This window comes from Mauremys reevesii, linkage group 20, assembly GCF_016161935.1.
Source record: "Mauremys reevesii isolate NIE-2019 linkage group 20, ASM1616193v1, whole genome shotgun sequence".
In the NCBI taxonomy this organism is placed as follows: Eukaryota; Metazoa; Chordata; order Testudines; family Geoemydidae; genus Mauremys; species Mauremys reevesii.
Window position 1 is genome coordinate 19,551,310 of NC_052642.1, and position 22,636 is coordinate 19,573,945.

Here is a 22,636-nt window from a genome sequence, read left to right on the forward strand (position 1 = left end):
AAACACAACATACCATAATGGGGTTCACCATGGATGTAGGTGTGCAAACATAGCCACAAACAAGGCTATCCCTTCAGTTGGTACATCTGCCCTCTTCTTTTGAGCAAGAACTGGGTGGTGAAGTAAGTTGTTAGTTTCAGAGAGCTAGGACATGAACACCTTGAAATCAAGATGTAGCCTAATTTTAAGCCTATGAGCCTTCATAATGTTTACATCTAGAATACTTTTTTCTAAGACTACTTATGGTTGTACAATTATGAACTTCTCTATTCTTTGAAGATATGATGCAAAACAATATTTTTGTAAAAAGCTGTATTTTATTAATATCCAGTTTCCTGCATTCAGACAGTAAGATTTAAATAGGATTACCTGTTGACCTTGTGCAGCTAGTTTTGTTTTCCATCAAAAGAAACTGTGGTTATATTATGTCCTACTGCTAATTTACACACACAGGTTTTTTAAGTCTGCAGTCTGTTTTCATTTTCCTATGCCTTACAACTTAGCTGCATATAGGTAGTTTCATTTTAATCAGAACTGCTTAGTTTAAAAAAAAAATGGAACATTTAAAGATGTTGCAGTTTGTGCAGTAAAATTCAGCAAATTGTATTTATTCCTAATATTTAACAAGACCCATATCACTATACATCAGCACTTGTTTTTAACTTTTATTTAATAAATCAAGCTAGTCCTTAATGAAGAATCATACCTGGGGTAACATTTAACTAATTACTCCAATCTGATTTATTCTATGATTATGTTAAAGTACCATACAATAATTATTAACAGAAAGGCAGACCCAATAAAATGACAAGTTTGAGAGCATTCCAACCAGAGGGAAGTAGCAGTTGTGGATTTGGAATATTTAACTCTTATCATAAGGACACAGGAACTTTTACATTCATAAAGTATACATTAGCTACTTGGTTTTCTGATGGAGAAAAATAGGGAGGCAACGTACCCTAATAGCATAGAGATTCTCACTTGTACCTTTGGCAAGACTAAAGTGGTTGAACTATGCACAAGTGCCACCCAGAGGAAAGTTGGCTCACTTCAGTGTGTTTGTTTGAGGGGTTTCTTGGGAGAACATAAAGCCTATTGCCTTAAGGCTATGTCAACAGGAGATTTGAAGGACACAAAAAGTAAAGGTAAGAACATTTAAAAGGCTAATCATTTTATGTGCTTTCAGTGGTAAGACTTTTAATGAATTATTAACTTACCTAATAAAAACTATCCAGGTCATAACACTTAATTTGGCAGAGAGAGTATCAGCCATGCAACTGTTATTTCCTTTACCACCACAGAATCAGCCGCACAGGACCTTAAGGGATATACACCTCTACCCCAATATATCGCGACCTGATATAACACTAATTTGGATACAACGCGGTAAAGCAGCGCTCCAGGGGGGCGGGGCTGCGCACTCCGGCAGATCAAAGAAAGTTTGATATAATGCAGTTTCACCTATAAACGCGATAAGATTTTTTGGCTCCCGAGGACAGCGTTATATCGGGGTAGAGGTGTAATATGAAGAGATAAATCCTTATTTGGTGTTAGTTTAAACTGATTTTGCTACAATTACACTCTGGGAACATGTACATCAGGATGCAATCATGAAAAATAGGAGTGTAACAATGTACAAAACTAAGAATTTGCCGAGTATTCTATGGAGCACAGTATCAGAGTTAGTCTGGATCTGTATAGACTAACAGTTAGTCTATAAGGTGCCACAGGATTCTTTGTTGCTATGGAGCACAGATGCTCAATTCGAGAAGTACCACTAAGTTAGGCACGCAGCTAAATCCCAAAACTGAGGTTTCTGAATGATCTTCAAAAAAGGTTTCCCCATGTAAAGCATGGAGCAGTAGGCCAATCTGGAGGTCAACAGTATGGTAACTGGCAAGGTCTGGAACAGAGTCACCATCAAAAAACTGCCTAGCCAGGTACACCGGAGGGGGGGGGGAGAAGAAGTGGGGGGGGGGGGGCCCAATACATCCCTCCCCCAATGTAAACCACATTCATCTTTGGATACTCCCACTTGCTGTTACTACTACTGAAACACTGTTAGAGCAAGGGTGAACAAAAGCAATAGTTTGCCCCAATACCACCTCTACACACACCCCCCTTGAGAAGCGGATTTTTTTTTTAATTTATATAATAAAAAAAATCTAGTATCTACCAACCAGTCATCAAAAAGGTACAGAGAAGTACTGCGACACCCCTTGGTGGAAGTGCTTTAAATCACAATAGTTCTGTGAATGTGGCATGCACCACATATAAATCATCCCTGTACATGAGGCGCATTACTCTGTCATAAGCGGTCAGTCTGAATCTAGAGATGAGATAGGGAAGAAATACTGGAAGAAGCTGGACACAAGTTTTCCTGAAAACTATTCCTTTCTTCTCACATCAAAAAGTTACTGTGCCAGGTAGCTTTCAGATTATCAGGTAGATATCTACATTTGCCTATTGTTATCAAAGCAACATGATTTCTTCTTCTCCTCCTCACACCTCTCAGAAGAAATAGTACTTGATCCAGCACGAAAGAAAAAAAAAAAAACAAACAAAAAAAAAAAACACAACCAGTAATGACTCATGATTTGGGAGATTATTCTGGGGTTTTACACACACAGCTTTTAAAAAAGAAGATTCTAGACCTTAAAATACACTTTTCCATATTAATTTAAGCATGACTTTTTAAAACTAGCCCCATGTTAAAACAGTGAAGTTGTATACTACATCCCATTTCACAGTAGTAAGGCGTTTACTCGAGATCAAGGTTATCACGCAAAGAAGTTTAAGAGATTGGTTAATCAAACCTTTAGCCATTTCACTGCTGTTATACAGGTGTTTCCATTAGTTTTTCCAGCTGATACATAAAGTTAGTGATCATTACACAATTTTGACAACTTTTACTGGATTATGGGAAGAGGTGCAGTAGCATAACCAAAGACAGATTTAAATGGTCCTTGGAATTACCGTTCCTCAACACTGGCCATGCCCATAACGATACACTCTTTTCCAGTGTTCTACATATCCTATTGCCAGCAAACAGGAGAAAGGACGAGGGCAAGGATGCCTCAGAGTGAACAGAAGTTTAGGCTGAATAGTATGGCGCAGAAGATGAAAGGATGCCTACAGCTGAAGGACAAATTCAAAAATTTTGAGTAGAGAGCATCAGCACAGAGGAAGTAACAAACAGGCATCAGAAAAGCCTAAAATTATGAATGAGAAAGAAGCCTACTTTCTAACCTTGTTTTGCTATTTACTGCTAGGCAACATTGACAGGATCAAGCCATTGTTTGAACCATGCTGAAAAACTGCTCCAGCAAAGATAAAAAGTTAGTCTTTTCTGTCATTCATGAAATTCTGGGCACCCTTCTAGTAGCCAGACACACAGCCCTGTCTCTGTCAAAGGAGTGCTGAAAGTGGCTCCCCTTTCAAATGCCTCAGGCTAGAGAGCTATGTGTGGCTTATCCTTTTCCCATGTACGGTCTTTAAAATGCTCCCCAGGCCCAAAAGCTATTTTGCACAGAGAAAAAGGCATCAGTGTTGCCCTTAACTCTGAAACAGGCCAGTTATGTTATTTGTGTACCTCACCCCTTTTTTCTATTCCTTTCTGTGAGTCTCTGCTTCACCTTTATCTACTCTCTGCCTGATTGCCCAGAAATCCATTCATGGTAGGGGAAAGAAAAGCAGTACAGGAGAGATCTGCTGCTGCTTTTGAGAGGGTAGGCAAACATCAAGACATTGTTGCATACTGGATATCAGGTTTGATTCTCAAAAGAGAAGACAAAGGCAGATTCTCTTGTAAGAAAATTTCAACGAATGTGTAGAAGTGTGGTTCAGGAAGACACGGGACTCATGGTCCCACACCAAGTTTATACCACAGAGCATGCACAGAAAGTATGAGACCATGCCAATGAACCATTTTCTTCTCAGCATGTAGTTAAAAATCACCACCCTAAGCAGTAAATTAAGCAAGTGAAACAAAATTTGAGAGATAAGATAGCCTACCTTTTATTTATAGGTTTTTCATCTTTCTCATAAGGCTTCACAAACCACTTCCCAATGCGCACAAAATTCCGGTTCATTAGACACCTCTCCAGCAGGTTGTGAACTGCTTTGAAAAGCAGAGTGCGACATTCGTAAGACAGTCCATTCTCCCATATGCCATCTTCCTCTTCTACAATGCAAAGGTTAAAAGGAAAGCCTTTATTATGGTGAAGTTTAATTTTTATGTCTATTAACCTTTTATTATTTAAATATGCCAACTCCAGGGTTCATTTAAAGTTCATTTACAGCATAAATGACATTAATTCCACTACGAGTTTCTAGAATGTCATAGTATGCAGTTTAAGGAAGGAAAAAAAACCACACACCAACAACCAAAAAAAACCCAACTACTTACAGTTAATCCAAGAAGCATGAGGCCTAAAAGTAGTGGACATCTATTAAGTAACATTCACTGTACCTTTATTTTATTAGCATAGCCAATATAATTATCTAGGGAAACAATATTACTCTTGGGGTTTTTTTTCTTTTCCAGAGTAAACAGATTAAAAGATATTTATACACAAGAGAAACACTTAACACCGCTATATTACGAATCTTAACACTGGCTTGCAAGTTGGCTCAGACTTTGCCTAGCATGCGCTGCTTACCCCAACAATGAACAGGCAGTTGAAAATTATGCTTAAATACATAAATAAATAAATAAAGGCCTTAATGTTTATCACCATGTTGTCCAATAATCGCACTACAAAATTAAGAGCTGGGGGCGGGGAACCCACAAGCTTTGGAAAACACAGCCTATCATTATTACCTGTCTTCCCCTTCTTTAACAGCAAACCTTCAAGTCTAGTCTCATAGCACAGCAAAGTAAAGAAACTTATTGGGGAAGGAAAAGTATTTACATCAGACAGTAAGTCAGTCTTCCTATCCACAAAAAAGCAAGATATTTAGTGGACAAATTCTGGCTCATGTAGCAGATAACAGAATTGTTCAATGCTCAACTCTTCAAAAAAACCGTATGTAACCCCCTGCCAATCTTAATAATTTGGTCTCCAATAAATTCATTTGTTCTTCAAAACAGAAGGACGGAGGGAAAAAAATAAAAAAAATAAAAAAAATTAAAAAAAAACCCACACCTTACTTTACCACAATTATCACAATACATTTATTACAAGCATTTTAAGGCAGCCCTCACTGTCTCGGCACATGGATAAGATTAAGAGAAAAAATATTTCCCAGGTAAAGGTAGCAAAAATACATCATAACCTCCAACAGCATAACAACAACAGAGAACAGACAAGGCATCTAGATTTTTCCCCGCCCCGTTCACAACTGTTAGAGAGTCCAGACAAGACGACTGGCATAGAAAATGACAAGGAAATGCATCTGGCTGTGCTTTCACAACATAGCTAGGCTTGGGTTTACATTAGTTAAATTCCAAATTAGAAGGCTAACAAGCAAGAACAGTCTGTTCATCCATCCCTTTTGTTTTCTACCCTTCAGTTAGCTTACCAATGAAATTGTACCTTGCATGACAGTTAACAGAGGTCTGCCATGTAGCTGGGCCCCCGAGTTGGTTTTGGGTTTTTGTTTTGTTTTCTTTTTAAGACAGGGATCAGCCCCTTCAGTTTCATCTTGAGCCTATGAACAACCACTTCCGAATACAAAGAAAAATGCACTCGGAAAGGCAGTAGGAGTCCCCTTCACAATTAGTCTCAGGGACAGCATGTGGAAAAGCTACAGAGGTGGCAAAACGACAGATGACTATGGCCAACATCTGTGTTTGAGCGTAAGGGCACAAGCCACAGAGGAAAGGAAAGAAATTTCAGGACACAGTTTCTATCAGAGAATCCTGAAACAGAGCTAGATATGGCAAGTAAATGAAGGCATCTTCCTATCTCAAAATACTTACCATTATCAGATCAGCACCACTTTTTCTTTATCTGGTAGGAGTTTAAGGTAGCTACATTTAATCCAGATCCTGTTCTCTGCCAAAATACTGGAAGAGTAACGAACTCTCTCCCTTACAGCCCCCACAACGGATAAAGATGAGCATAAACATACTGATGACACTGAAGCATGTTCAGTGCTTAGGTCTGGGAAGGAAAAGTTACCTATCACCGTGTTCTGGGATTCCTCCAACTGAAATAAGTAGAGCTACTTTAAAATATTTCTTCTCAGTCATATCATGATAAAAGCATCTCAGGGTCAACAGTATCAAAGGCTACTGAAAGATCTAGTAATATTCACTACCAACAAACTTTGTTAGATCAGTGTTAAGGTTACCTAATCCTGCCATGTGCCATTCCAGAATTGGTGGGAGGCTAAGCATAAACCTCTGAAACCCAGGAAAGAGAGTTAAGGTAATGTCTCCTTAACTCAGCCCTGTTTGAGCAATGCAGCCCAACAAGTCCCTGTGAGAGCTCATAGGACTGCTGTCTTCCCCAAGCACGTGGAAGACAGCAGAGAGGGTGAAGAGTTGTGAGGGGAAAACCACTTAGACCTTGTACTGATTAGGATAAAGTCCAAATTTAGGTCAAGCTTAGTGAACACAAGCTAGCTAAGGCTAAACTATACCACTTGATCTATTGAGAACAAACCAAAGACTTGCCATATAAACATCTATTAGTCTCTATCCTTAGCATTTCCTCTGCCTTCAGTAGGCTCTGACACACTTGTGGTACACTGTGATGTATGTGCCAGCAAACAGCTGGAACTCCCACAGCAACAGTGAAGCACGTATGGCAGAGAGGGTGCACAGCAACAAGTGAATGAGCACAGATGTGACATTCTGGTGTGCACTGAGAACATGCAAGAGCACGAACAGGATGAGGCAATTTTCTGTTCCCTTTTCTTCACATACTTGGTCTGTGTTTGTACAACACCTACCACAGTAGAGTCCTGGTCCATCACCAGTGCTCCTAGATGCTATGGTACGTACTAACCAACTAGTCTCTGGAGGCGATAGTGGCAGCCATGAAAGTACAGGTGTTTTAACAAAAAATGTAAAGTCCCACACCTTTCAGACATTAGGTTTTTAGAAATAATAGGGCCATTGTGATCATCTATGCAAGACTCCTGCATAACAATTTGGAGGGGGACAGATCCCCAATTACTCCGGTTCCAGCTGCACTTACACCTCTCCTCAGATGGCAACATGAGCTCTGGCAGCTTGCTGCAATAACTCTTTGGATCAATACAGCTCAAGCTAACACAGTTAGGTTCAGTGAACATATAAGAAGAGGAATGACAAGAGAATTGTGTTGGACACTACACAGCACACCACTGGAAGTAGCTGATTTTGTTAGGGATGGGTCAGGTTTGTTTCTTCCCCCAGAAATGACTGTTGAGAGCTCCAAGGAGAAGTTATATTTATGGTTGTGGGAGACTTGTTTGAGAGCCATTACTTTAACTCTGTATTTCCTAGTTTTCAGAAGTTTAAGTTTATTAGTAACTGCTGTCTAAAGAATTTCAAAACACATATTTGCTTTAAAAGCCAACTAAAAACTACAGTAATCCACTAAAGAAACCAGGATGGATAAAAATCAAATGATTTTTAAAAAAAAGTCATTTAAAAATCGGATTTTTGACAAAATGCATCCAGCAATCATCCCTCCATAATGCCAACTATCAAACTTCAGAGCTAAGGGTGAACCATTCAAGAAATATATGTTTGCTGATGATGTTTTAAAGAAAGTCACACCAGTGAACTGGTAGAAGTCAATAAGCACTTGGATTCAGAGACTGTTGAAATGATAATATCACTTAACAGCAGTAGCTTCTTCTCCCGGTGTAGAAAAAAATATTTTCTTCCTTTGGACTAATTCATTCCAAACTGAGAAATCGTTTTGGACCTGAAAAAGCAGGAAAGCTTGTTTTCCTTTTCCAGATTATGAACAAACAGGAAAATGAAGGTGAAGACAACTGAGTTAGCTGCAGAAGCCAATATTTTAAGTTTCTCATGTTGACCTGGCTGACAGTCGATTTAATTTTGGGGTTTTTTTTGTTTTTTTAATATTTCATTAACTATTTTAGTTAAACAATTTTAACAAAAACAAACCTGATTTTAAAAAACTTGAATGTTTAACTAAATTCAAAAATTCATATGCTTGCTTTGTTCATTATAATATGTTTGCTGTTGAAGAAAAAAAATCCAGAATACATAACATCGTTGTTTTAGTTAAAAAAACAATTTAAATGTCGGTCTGGTGATGTTCTCCTCCTAATACAGGATGGCAAGAAAATCCTCGAAATATTAATGATTAACCTGTTGAATTGGAGATAGATATTTATGAAGTCATTGGGAGGTGAACTGTTTCAATTACCTTTGATAAATGAAATAACCAAAACAAACAAACAATCATTCATTTTCTGATATAGCTGTAAAACTAATCTGAAAAGTTTTCAAAATAAATTCCTTCTAAAAATGAAAGTTACAGCTATCTCTGAGTTGTGAAGAATATGTATTAAAGGTTATAACCACCAAGAATGCACTTTTATGTAGAAATCCATGATTATAATCAAGTCTTCCTGACTAGTGATTTAAATCAATTTGCTTTAAATCAAATTCACCCCAAAAGAAACAATTTACAAGTACTGGTCTGGAATAAGGGCACTGCAATTGTTGCTCTTTACAAGTTTAACAACCATATGTTATGAAAGTGTTTGAGGTAAGGAGATTCTTGTTTTTCTGTGTTCAGAAATATGCAAATAGACTCAGGAACGAACATCTTATCATACATGCAGCTTTGCAGTTCAAAACAGACCGATCAAACTGTGGCAAACACAGGTAACATAACAGAACAAACATTAACCACAAAGCTTAATGGTATTGGACTTTAACTGCACAATAAACTCTGCACCATTTCAAAGGTTAAATGGCTGATTTCTATATAGCCCTTTAAGTGATCTCAATTTTACAATAAAATCTTGTGCATCAATTAGAAACACCATTTTAAAAAAAGCTAAGAAGAGGTATTTTCAGTCTTTATGCCCCATTTTGTTTTGGGGGTAGTAGTCTACAAATAGGGGAAGGAAAGGTACAGAAATGAATCTTTGCAGCAATTGCAATAATTCAGGGTCTTCATTTCAAACAGTCAAAAGTGTGCACTTGAGGAAGGGAGTATTTTTCCAACAACTCATCTTCCTACACATAACCACTATCTCTTATTTTCCTGCAAAGCCACTAGAAATTGTTAGTCTATTAACCAATGTTACTGGTTTAAAACTACAAATGTATCCATAAGCAGAGAGTTTGTCAATATCAGAATTTAACAGGCTATCAAGATTATACAAGTATTCATAACTAATCTAGTCTGTATCAACTCAGTCTCGATGAGACCTTTGTTCCTTAAGGGCTGTGCCTAAACAGCAGATACCCACGAAGATCCAATCTCAAATGAATACTGGTATATACTAAAGTCATAAAAAGAAGACTAGAGTTATAAATAAACTTGCTATAAACTTTCATAACAAAACTAGCCAAATTCTAACATGCAATCATTTCAATAGCAAATTTAGACAGCTTCGGTGTGACCAGACAGCCATGTTTTGCTGTGAAAGCATCTAATTTCACCTACCACATTAAAAAATGAAGATTAAAGACTTTCATTACAACTGACTGCATGTTACAGGCACTCTGAATCAGACTAGGATCTATTTTAAATATTCTTTCCCTTTATCTCAAATATTTGGCTCCTGAGAACCATTTTGCATAAAGTGGTTACTTTATTATTACTGAATAGTATGTGCAATCTTAAAGCAGGTTAATTAAGTATTTGTGTTATTAAAAGGTAGCCCCTCCTCCACTCCACACCTGATTGTGATCTTGATTGTTTGCCAATTAATGAAAATAATTCTCCCTGACAGGAACAAACCTAGAAGATAGAAGGTGTCTGAATTATCTCAATGTTCTAATATGGTATATGCTAGTAAACTAGATTTTGAATTTCAGAAAGGAATGTCTGTGGGATACTTACAAGCATTGATTACGACATGCAAGAATGAATACACTTTTAGGCCAATTCAAAATACCAATATCCAAATGTTTCTATTCTTAAATAAGTGGTTTCTAAATTGTACCACAAGTGTTCAATTCCCCAGAAATCAGAATGCAAGTCATCATTAAAAGGCCTGGGATAAGTTTAATATAAATCTTTCTAAATAAAAGACATTGTACAAAATTTGGGGGGGGGGGGGGAAGTACTTTGTCAGCCATATGTAAAATTTCATCTTTAAATTAAATTTAACAAACAAACAAACCAAAAAACCCACAAGAGAGACTTCTGGCTGAACTTAATGTCCAGAACAATTTAGAGTAAAGGAGAAGAAGGTGGATGATATTTAATTACCTGGAGAATATTGGGTAAAACTTGATGCTTTCTGTGGGGGTCTGTTCTGCCCCCAATGGGCATGCAACTCTCATTAACATTAATGGGAGTTTATGCACAGAGGGAGAATAGACCCCTCAGTTAGGGAGATCCAGAGACAGTCTCCCAAGTCTAACTACATAGTAATAATCAAATGCGAGATATATGTATCTTGCAAAATAAAGGCAAGTTTACATCATCTTGAAGGCACAGGGAGGACTTAATGGGTTTAAATTCAAACAGCTTTCAAAAATCCCATAATACTCAGTTTAACATACCATTATATTTGTACAAATGAATGAGAAGTTTGACAGATTTTGGAATTAACATTCATAATTTTAATTCAAGCTTCAACAATGCCAGGCTTGTCTTTAAATAGTTTTTAAGACAAGGCTACAAACACAGATCTGAACTCTGTTTACTGCCTAGCCTCCACTGTTGCTGTCTTTGGTGGAGCAATACAGGTCCCACTTTCCCTAGTTTAGGCACATTCTGGAAGAGCACTTCTTTGTGGAAAGAGATTAACAAATTGCTAATGTTTGCCCAGACAACAGCAGATTGCAGTTTTAGAAATGCTCCAATAGATATCACCTTCTCCATGCCAAGAGAAGAACAAAAACCACACATACAGTCCCATACGTTTTCATTAAGTTTTGAGTAATTGGGGCATTTGCTATGTGATTGTACAGTGTCTAGAACGATGGGAGCCAAATCTAGCTAAGACCTCTAGGAGCTACCACAAGACAAACAGCAGGAACAGGAAGACAAGCTAGCACAGACACCAGAAAATCTCAACCCCAAGTACTTAGAGCACTCAAGTCAAATTCCAATTCTGTTCTCTGTATAGAGCAGGGGTCGGCAACCTTTGGCACACAACTCATCGGGGTAAGCACCCTGGCGGGCCATACCAGTTTGTTTACCTGCCGCAGCCGCAGGTTCGGCCAATCACACCTCCCAATGGCCACGGTTCACCGTCTCAGGCCAATGGGTGTGACGGGAAGCAGTGGCCAGCACATCCCTCGGCCTGCGCCACTTCCCGCCGCCCCCATTAGTCTGGAGCGGCTAACCGCGGCCATTGGGAGGTGCCATCAGCCAAACCTGTGGACACAGCAGGTAAACAAACTGACCTGGCCCACGAAAGGTTGCCGACTCCTGGTACAGAGGAACTGCTCAGCTGGTTTAAATTTCTAGAATTTAGGTTTTATGGGGATACAAAATTCTATTCTGCCATGAAACAAAGTTTCTTCAATTAAAAATAGTCATAATCACTATAAATTGCTGAAATATTTCCTTTTAAAAACTTTAACGTAGTTGTTTGGACTGGCTGCCTTCCTTCTTCATCAGGCGATCAGTGTGACATTGTCAGATGCAAATAGTTCAAGGCATTAATGACGTTCCATAGATCCTAATAAAAAAGTTATTTAATCTCTGCACCTGCAGTCATCTTTGGAAACAAACGGAAGAGTGGTTCTATAAAAGAAGTGACCCTCATTGATGGAATAAGCACAGAAGGTAGCGAAGCACAGAGCAGCAGTCTCTGCCAGAACAATAGCAAAACTTGGCAAGACTTTCCTTGAAGGAAACCTGCAGCAAATCCTTTACCAAAATCACCTCTCTCAAAAATCATGAATCAGACCCCCAAGCCTCATGAGAGAGTGTGTGTCTTAAAAAAAAAACCTCAAAACATCAAAAGTTTATTTGCCTTCTGGTTTTTGACCCTTTGAGGTGCACTCATCACAATTTCAAGCTTTTCTCTGCAACCAAGAAGGCAAGAAACAAACCCTTTTTCTCCTTAAATGAATGCTGAGATCACCACATCACCTGTCACCAGGAACTGTGGCTTTAAGTAATAAAATATCATGAGGGCTGGCAACACTGCTTTGCTGCAGGGTTTTTTTTTAAACTGATCTTACCCTCCTACTCTCAGAAGCACAGCATGAAGAAAAAGAACCTCAAGCCCAAGGCCAGATATGAAGACTGCCACCCAGCAGACTACAGCCTGAAAGGACGCTGGTTTCCAGGATGTTGGAAGCAAAATTTTAAGTATAGTATTTTCAGGCTTTAAAATGAGTGGGCTTGAGATAAAAGTCTCTCTAGGCAGTAAATAGCTACAAAAAGTCTGAACACTTAGTCTGAATGAACTGTATATCCCTACAAAAAAAAGGAGGGCTAAATAGGATAAAGGTTTTTATTTAAAAAAAAGGCATACTGAAGGTTATATATACACGTTCAGGTTAACTAGCATAAATAAAAAACTAATTCACATTTACAAATGTGCTTGAAGTCCATGAGAAAAAACAAACAACTTGAACTCAAGTTTCAAAAAAATAATAAAATAATAATAATAATAATAATAATAATGTTTTAAGCACACCAACAGCCCAAGTCTCCCTGCTAACTTTTTTACATTGGTTTAAGTTTCTCTTCCAGGTTGCTGTGTGTCTCACAGCAACAGGGGAAGCCAAGTAACAAGGAAACAGTGAAACTGACTGTACACAGTCCCATCAAATGCACAAAGTAAGGGGGAAGGGAAAATATTTGTCCTCTAATCTATTTCAGTTAGTATAATCTTAGAAGTTACTAGTAACTTAAATTTAAGGGTGAACAAAAAAAAATTTAAAGAGAGAGAGGAGGGAGTGTTTTTAAAAGAAGCCTTGCTGTCCCTTTAATCCTATTGAAAACAAACACTCATCTGAAGAGCTGTATGTGTACACAATCAAGTACAGCATCAAGAACTATACCAGGGGTGGCCCTCCAAGCTACATATGACAATCTTCAGAAGTTTGAGAGACAGGGCGTGCCTGCCGGGGCTCAGGGCTTCAGGCCACAGGAGGCGCCGGATGGGACTTGGCGCTTCAGCCCTACTCTGGCTGAAGTGCTGAGCCCTGGCAGGTGAGCCCCACAGGGATCAAGCCCTGAGACCCCATCTCCCCACTGGGCAGAAGCCCCTACTGCACCACCTCTCCCCCCCAGTCCTGTAGGTGTAGAATGGGGGAAGCTCCATGAACCACCCTTTAATGGTAAAAGAGCCACATGCTGTTGCAATACAGGCACTCAGTATGCTATAAAAATTAACCACACAAGCAGTAGCAGTATAATGTTCCAGAATAGTTATGTAGCATACATAATATGTAGGGTCATACCAAATTCACGTCCATTTTGGTCAATTTCACAGTCATAGGATTTTAAAAATTGTAAGTTTCAGGATTTCAGCTATTTAAATCTGAAATTTCAGGGTCTTGTAATGGTAGGAGTCCTTATTCAAAAAGGAGTTGTGGGGGGTGGGGAGGGGCTTGTGGTACTGCTACCCATGCTTCTGCGCTGCTGCAGGTGGCAGCGCTGCCTTCAGAGCTGGGCAGCTGCTAGCCAGGAGTCCGGCTCTGAAGGTAGAGCCACTGCCAGCAGCAGCGCAGAAAGATGGCCTGCTATGGTACTGCCACCCTTACTTCTGTGCTGCTGCCTGTAGAGGTGGGCCCTCAGTCAGCAACCGCCACTCTGCGGCTGCCAAGCTCTGAAGGCAGCAGTACAGAAGTAAGGCAGGCATGGTATAGCATTGCCACCCTTACTTCTGCGCTGCGGCACCTGGCCAATACGCTGCCGCTCTCTGGCTGCTCAGAAGTAAGGGTGGCAATACCGCAACCCCTCCTAGAATAACCTTGACACCCCCTGCAACTCCCTTTTGGATCAGGACCCCCAATTTGAGAAACTCTGGTCTCCCCCATAAAAATCAGTATAATATATGGTAAAAGCACACAAAAGACCAGATTTCACGGTCCATGAGGTGTTTTTCATGGCCACGAATTTGGTAGGGCCCTAATAATGTGGTGGTGAGGATAATATAGGCACCTGTCTACTGGGACCTGGACTGAGACCATCACTTCACATAAGCCATTGAAAAGCCTTCAGATGGTAAGCCTTCAAATAGCTACTGACCTAACCGGATTTTTTCTGGCAAACCTGCAGTTAAAACCCACCTTATCACTTTTACCAGTCTAGCCTCTCTCCTCCCTCTCCCAACAACAGTGTATGCCATAATCCACAAAACAAGATTAACTTTCATTTTGCTTCCCCGTCCCTGCATTAATAATACTTCATTCCCAACAGTACTGCATTTAACTTTGCCCCACTCTGAACATATATCTTTAAAATTAAAAAAAAAAAAACTAAGTCTTAAGTGAAATTAAAATGTATTATAAAATGGAGGGAGTGTTACTGAAAGCAACGGCCAGGACAAAATAGTTCACATTTCATATTTAAGTAAACTACTTACTCAAGTTGCCACCGCCAGAAACAGAACTGAAACCATTTTAAAAGTCTAGTTTGCTTTCATCAGATTTGCTCTTTACTCTCTTTTTCCTCAGTCTAGACCCCACCCAATGAAAGTCAGTTTCATTTTTGTTTACAGTCCATTTTACTTTTAGGTACTCTAGGATCAGCATATTGCTGCAAAGTGTGGAAGTATGGTTTGATTAATGCAAAAACTTGTAGTAAGTTTTTAAGAAAGCTGTCATGAAGTGTTTCTGACTCAGATTTTGTAAAACATTTTGCTACCAAAAAAAAAAAATCTAGATTTGTGGCCAAACTGTTACTTGTCAGCATCCTTTTACTGTAAACCATCCTTTGCTTAATGTATACTTAGAGTAATATAAAACAGGTTTGAAACTTTCAAAACCAGTAAGATGAGACTCGAATATTCAACATGTTAAAAGTATAAATTTCCAAGAACCCATCAAAATCCAACAGCTTTATTTCCTCCAGTATGTCAGGACTTGTCTACACTTACTGCGCTGCTGTAGCACTTAGTGAAGATGCTACCTATGCCAACTGGAGAGCTTCTCTTGTTGGCATAGATACTCCACCACACCAAGAGGCAGTAGCTACGTTGATAGAAGCCCTCCCGTTGACATAGCACTGTCTACACTAGAAGTTTGGTCAGTATAAGTGCATCACTCAGGGGTATAGAAAATCCATAATTATACTGACATAAGTTTGTAGTGCAAACCAGGGCTCAGAAACAAACACCAATAGCCATAGTTGTTGCAATCTCAGCTACAAAGAGGATTAATAAATCAGGAAGCTATTTTTAAATTATATTCAACATTCAGTAAACTTTTAACACCTATTGAGAAAGAACTCATTGTGTTTTAAGCAACAGCAAACTATGCAGATCACAAATGACTTCACCTGGCACTTTGAACGACCATTTTAACATCACTTTAATTATGTGAAAAACAAATCACTTCTCAGCATGTGTGTACATTTACTTTCTTAAATCAGGTTTTACAAATAGGCTTTAAAAAGCCTATTGCTCACCTTCCCTCTCCACACATCCCCCAAAATAACAAATTTCCTTTAAGACAGTGGTGGGCAACCCGCGGGTCGTCAGGGTAATCCACTGGCGAGCCGCAAGACAATGTTTACATTGACCATCCGCAGAACTGCGGCCACTGGAAGCTACGGGCAGCCATGCCTGCGGATGGTCAATGTAAACACTGTCTCTCGGCCTGCCAGTGGATTACCCTGACAAGCCGCGGGTTGCCCACCACTGTTTTAAGAGCTCTCATTTAATAGCCCAGTCATAAATATAGACTGTATAAATCAAAGTTTTGCCTTAATCAAACCACACACACCGTACTAAAAACTCAACTTATGGCGGTGGAGGGGATAGGATAGGCTGTCAGCTGATATACTTATTACAATTTCATACTGCATCAATATACAATAAAGCCTTAAGCCAAGTGCTACAATTTAAAACAAAACCAAAAAAAAAGTATTCCAAAATTAAATCAAAGCTTAATTTACACTAAGGATTAAATGTTGGAAGATATTGACCATTATTGGATTTAAAAAGTAATCATTATCTAGTTAACTTGAGTGACAAAGAGTTCAAGATGCTATTACTATTAGAAAAAGTTGGAATAACCTCCTCTGATCTGCCCCACTTCCTTCTGTCCTCTTCTCTTTTCCCCCTCCTCTAAAGTTTCCTTCTGTTCTTTATCTTATTCTAATAATTTTTTTCAACCCCTCTGTACATGAAATAAGGCAGAATAAGATTTGCAACTAATTGGATTTTTAACTATGTAATACAAATTGATTTATATTTTAAATGTTCATATTACATATCAAATGTTTCAACTATAGTTAAGGTAGCAAATGGTTAACACAAGACTTATGTATTATAATTGTTTCTTTTTTTTTTAAGTAAAATATTAATAGGGAAAGAAATTACTACAATACATCATTCACTTATTATGAAAATGGTAATTACTATGTATTACACACAGTAGATGTTTCACATGTAAGAACAAGTTCTAACTATGCCCAAATGCAGCAGACCCATTAAAAAATGCATTTAACAAACACACTTTAATCCTATTTCTAGGAAAAAAGTATTTGTGTTCCACAGAACAACCTCTGGGCATCCACACTTTTTGGACGGTTTCCTTGACTGAGAACCAGTTCAGATATAAGCTACAGTCCAAGATCACATATTCTACTAAACTATATCATACCATATCTACTGTCACTATATTTGCAACAAGACACAAACTAGACTAAGAAGTGTTAAGTCTTTGCAAAAAGTGTGACTGCAATGTTTATATTACCTATAGGTGTATTCAATTTTTTTTTAACCTTCCCTACCCATCCTCCCAGAGAAAAATAAAAGCAGAATATTTACACTTCTGGAGTATATATTGTGCTTGCTTATAGGGTTTTTAAGATTGCTTCAGTCCTTTGTAACATTTTCATGAAGATCAAGTTTAGCTTGTCAAGCCAGACACGGCAACATTGTGTTTTGACACTGTGCAGAACACACATATGCCACAATGAAGAGAAAACTGCAAGCAAGTGTAAAATATAAACTGGGACATTTAGCCACATTAAACTTGACAAAAACAAATTTTATTTTTTTTTTTAGTTTGGAGAGTAATTATGCATGCAGATGGATTTCACTTACACTGGAGGAGTTTTGATAAACACCATCCTCTGTGATCAAGGAATTTTCCCCTGAATTTCTAAAGTCACATTCTGCATAGGATATTCAATCTGGAACAACTATATCACCACCTGAGCTGAAAGTCCACATTTGCATGCAGCAGCAATTTTCACCTTACTCCACAGATGTGAAACATAGACATGTTATCGCCGGCACAGAAAAGAGCTGGAAAGATTTAAATCAAACAGCACCTTCAAGCTATTATGCATATCAAGTAGCAAGATACAAAACAAATAAAGATGTTCTGTAAAGAGAATGCACAAACAGTACTGAGCAATGCTTATTAGCAGAGTTTTGCTGGAATGGACATGCCTCCACATGGAGGACACCAAAATGCCTAAGAACATATTGTACAGTGAACTTTAATGGGCAAAAGATCTAGAAGCAGGCAGAGGATGAGAAAGATTTATTGCTACCTACTATAACATACAGTCACTTAGGCTCACTATATTGACACCTGGTACAAAGTTTTGTAGCGTGACATTTATCAAACAGAAGAGTATGCGTCAAAAGCAAAGCACTGCCAACAAAGTGAGTAAACCATTAGTGAAGTGGTTCTCAAACTGTTTAGTGGACCACTTGCTAGGAGCCTGTAAAACAGTGATTGATCACATGATGTTGGCTCTTACACTGGTTTCTGTATTAGAAGCTAAAGATACCTTAGTACTTAACCGGTCCACATGATTTGGAAGTGGAGTGGAGAGGATCCATGGGACATACTGTTACAACACTGTCCCCATTATGAAAGTTTGAGAATCTCTGCACTATGCACTTCCTTGCCTAAGATACAGAAATATCTGCTGCCATTTGGAATCCACAATAGCTCAAGACTGCTTGTCATTTTTAACATGAAGGACAAACAAATATGCATGCCTGCATAGACTTCTGAAAAAAATTTTAGATATCAACCATCGTCCTTCTTATAGCTTGCACCTTCCCGTACGTCTAATGCAGAGCCAAGACTAACATTAATTTATAAATTACTCCCCCACCAAAGCATGCTGTACAAACAAACAAGGAGTCTAGTACAAAAAAGGATGAAGTCAGTAAATATAGGGCCAAAAGTAGTGAAGAACACGAAATTAAAAGGATATTTTTAGAAGTTAAGAGATATGAACTGAGAGAGAAGGAGGGGAAAAGAGTTCCACATTATACCACTCACCACAATAAAGGTATAACTTGCTGGCCAAAGGCACAATGCCAGAATCCTTCAAATGTGGGCTAAACTCAAAAAGTACAACTATTGCCTCAGAATTAGGTCTTGAGCACAATCTGGACCTATATAACATTTAAAACCCACCATTATCAACTTCAACCCCCATATTTATATAGTCACTTTGAAGAGCACAGAGAAGGTGTAATACAACTATGGTTGCTCAAGCCAGTGAGATACTGTGCTGCAGCATTCTGAACAAGCTTATGTAGTGGAGACATTCTACTATAAGCCTTGCAGGGAGGGATTTACTATGATCGTGCCTCACTGTTGCTACAAGACAATACCATTGCAAAGTTGCCACAGGTACAGCAGATTAAATAGTTTTCCTAGAACATTTGATATTGCACTTTTAGAAAAGGTGTGACTGAAAGACATGAAAATTCTTAACCAGAGTCATTACCTCTGAATAAATCCCCTCATAAATTGGGGAAACAAGGAGTAGAGCCCCTCACATCAACCACCTCTACCAGCAACAAGACTTATACCCAAGGCTCAACGTAGAGAGTTCAGATACAGCCAGCTGGCAAAATCATTCAAATAGTCTGCCAGCGCAGAGAATGAACTTCCACAGGGCAAGAGATATACAATTGCATGTCACATAAAAAACATTGATACTCCACTATGTTTAGACATTATCTTGCCAGGAGACCCTGTAGGTTTTTAGAAAGATCCTTGAGGGATGTGACATATGGCATCCTTCAACAAGTTGTTCATCACCAAGAGCACCTCCAAAACACAAGCAATGTTAAGCTACAACTCATGGCAAATCAAAAGCTGCCAAGAAGTCTCATATGCCCAATGATTTATGGCCCCTTAACAAGCAGTTTCAACTCCAAAGGGAGGCCAGAATCTAGACTGTTACTGCAGGACTGGAACTGAATAACTGCTGCCTTCTCAAATCATTTTCCCTAAAAGAGGATTGTCACTCAGCAATAAGTGGCATACTCTCTAGCATCAGAAGGATGTTTCTTAAACATAATGGAGTTCCCCATTCCTCCTTAAGGATGGTCAACACCCTCAATTTACTAAGCAATAGCATTGATAATGCCTGGTAATTCATTATAGCCACACTCTGTTTTCACCAAACAATATGAGCAAGGATCAGAACAACAGATAGCAGGCCTCAGCCTGGAAGCAATTTATCTTTTCCATGAGCAGTGTAACAAGGATGGAGCAGAATGGATTAATAAAAACAGTCCGCTAACCAATAATTCATTGCTATGTCTATGGAGGAGGCCAAGTAATATTGTTTGGGCTCAGTTATAACAAAGTTTTTGCACAGGAAAAGGACAGGGTTCAGGCAACTTCCCAGCTACCCCCTCCCCAATCTAGCTGCTTCATTTCTTATAGATCACCTACGTAATTGCTCTGGTTATAAGGATCCAAGCTGACTAGAACCTTGTAACAGCTGATAATGGCTTTTGAAGGCTAACTTCCTTGTTGGAATGAGAGGTCAGGCACGTTTAACCACCAGGAAGATCAAAAAGTCATGAGCTGTTAGCCTCACAATCTGTGTGGAAACCAGACATCTCTAGTGCCAAAACTGGTATGGAATAGAACTTGTACTGAAATGCAGACATCAATGATCAAGCATCCCCAACCCAAACAAATTAAATATCCAAAACACACCCAAAGATAAGATTGAGCAAACAACCAATTCTGTGTGAGCGCTTCACTAATTCTAGATAAGACAACTCAGAAGTTCACTTCCAGGAAGACATATGCCGGCCCATCTACTCTGAAGTCCCGAAGACAATCTGTGAGCACCACAGACATTAGCTCAGAGAATAAAGCTACAAGGTATCCCCCCCGGAGTCTGATGGTATCTTTTACCAGGTCCCTCCTGATTACTACTTTAAGTTACTTTAAGTGAGTGATTTTAAAAAATGCTAGATACTGACCAAATAAAATGTATCACACTAAATACAGCAGACAAGTTTGGAAACTTGGGCTCAGTCCTATGTGAACCTGTGGTTTAAACTTCATGCTCATGATCTATTAAAAAAAAATCTAATATTCTTGTCTCACCCTATGCCATAACAGCCAACACCATACCAAAACTTACACTGACACTTCTACGCAAGTGTTGGTCTTTACTCAGGAGTAGCCCAGGACAAAAACAGCATGGAATCTAAGTTACATCTCACCCAACAAAAGATGGCTCCTGCAGGTCTGGACAGAGGACATTCATAGGGCAAACTACACAAGTTGTAGCTGACTACTCCATAAGAGAAGTTTCCATTTCCAGGATTGTTAGTAGTAGCAACACTATTGCAATTCCTGCTAACTCAAATACAATATCGGAAACATCTGTCATTTTAGTACTTGAGTCTTTTCCAGTACATAATATATTTTTGTTGCATAAAACATGAAGTTCCTTCTTATAAACTTGCAGTGCATACAGAAATTCTACAGATTACAAGACTGTTTCAAACCAGATTGCTTCAACTTCATATTTGCTTTTTGGTATGTCCACAATTACACAGAGACTATTAATGTATTCTAGTTCTCTCAAGTACCATTTATTCATCCAACAGAAAACATTTCCCTGAAAAGAACAAGTACTCACAGACTTCCATTTTCATCAAAAGCATTACATACCAAAACTAGACTTAATTTAAAATTCTGCAATATGAATGCTTTTCATTATTCTAAAGTTTAAGTACAACAATATGACTTCTTAATATTTTTGTATAAAAATAAGTATCCTTAAGCCTACTGGGGAGACTGGATACAAAGGTAGTGGTTTAAAAATTAGCTCTCCAAGCAAAAACACAAAACAGGAAGCAGTCATCTGTCAACAAGATTATATTAAAAAAAGTATGTGTTATGATTTTATTTTTAAGCCAAAATTTTCAAAATAAGATACCTAAAGTTAGGCACCAAAATCTAAATTCAAACACCCAAATAAGAATGGTCTGACTTTCAGAAGTGTAAGCCATCATCACCTTTAATGGTGACAGTAACCTACTTTAACAGACACTCAGCACTTCTGCAAGAAAACAAGAAAGTCTTAATATACAAGATTCTCAGGATTCCCTGCTCCCTGAGGTGCCTTATTTAGGCACCTTTATTTTGAAAATTCTGACCATGTTTATACTTCCAGAGACAACTCCATCTGGTTCTCTAATTTTTTCCCCCCATACCTTAAAAATGGCATGGAGATTTAAGATAAATTCTGATCACCTACAAATGAGTTTATACCAAAACATTTTAATAATATTAAATCATCTCACACCTAAGCCACTGCCACAGAGTCTTGCATTTCTTTGTTTTAAAGAAAAAATGCTATCCAAATTTGACTCACTTTAGTTTTCAAAAAGCATAGGATAAAAAAAAATTAAAAAGCGCAAAAAAATTCTCCTTGAATATCTAGCACCATTTCTCTCAGTAGAAACAGCCACCCTAAATACAGTATCAGTACACAACTCAAGAAAAGTTCTGTTTTGATAAGATTCCACAATCATAGCAATTCGGTTTCCTAGAAGGCCCCCACTCACCACCATAAACTCAAGGTGATACAAGGTGTTGTAAGTATGACATATCACTATAGAAAATAAACCGTATGTCATTATAAACACTACAATGGATAAAGTGGGAACTTTTTAAGTATGGAAAATAGCATCCCTTTGTTGACTGATTGATTAGATTTTGTTCAGTCCGTTCTCTTTTACCTGAGAGGTCATGATGAATAAGATCAGTAAAGTTGGGGTCATCGCCCCACCAAAATATCCATAACTCTCTGCGTCCAGGTCTCTGATCGCGCCGCCAAACACTCAATACATCGGCTTTCAGACAGCGACTGAAACTGCTCAAAATGGGATCCTCCTCCGTTACCGGAAAGAGAATTGGGGCAGATGTTGGACCCTGCCATACGTATCGTTTCCATTTAATCCCAGTCAAGTCAGCCTGTGGAAGAGGAACAGAAAAAAGAATTAGGTGAAAAACATTTGGGGGAAACAAGGTTTACTAAATCCTGAAGTTACTTCTAGTTCCTTCGTTAGAAGGAAGTTGCAGATAGGACTCTTGGCAAAAAGCTACCAG

At 38.6% G+C, this 22,636-nt stretch overlaps 1 protein-coding gene across 4 annotated transcripts in view; it reads right to left on the reverse strand.

Moving 5' to 3' along the window:
• MED13 (mediator complex subunit 13) overlaps positions 1 to 22,636 on the reverse strand; it is a 77,414-nt gene that overhangs the window by 50,619 nt on the left and 4,159 nt on the right. Inside the window, exons 2-3 of one of the 4 annotated variants that reach the window (XM_039507620.1) lie at positions 22,267 to 22,501; positions 4,015 to 4,183 (exon numbers count right to left, since the gene is read on the reverse strand). In XM_039507620.1, coding sequence (XP_039363554.1) covers positions 4,015 to 4,183; positions 22,267 to 22,501 — 404 coding nt within the window. Of the gene's footprint in view, positions 1 to 4,014; positions 4,184 to 5,923; positions 5,955 to 6,297; positions 6,636 to 6,900; positions 6,922 to 22,266; positions 22,502 to 22,636 lie in introns of those variants that run through there. The other 3 variants (XM_039507623.1, XM_039507621.1, XM_039507622.1) reach the window with 3 other exon arrangements.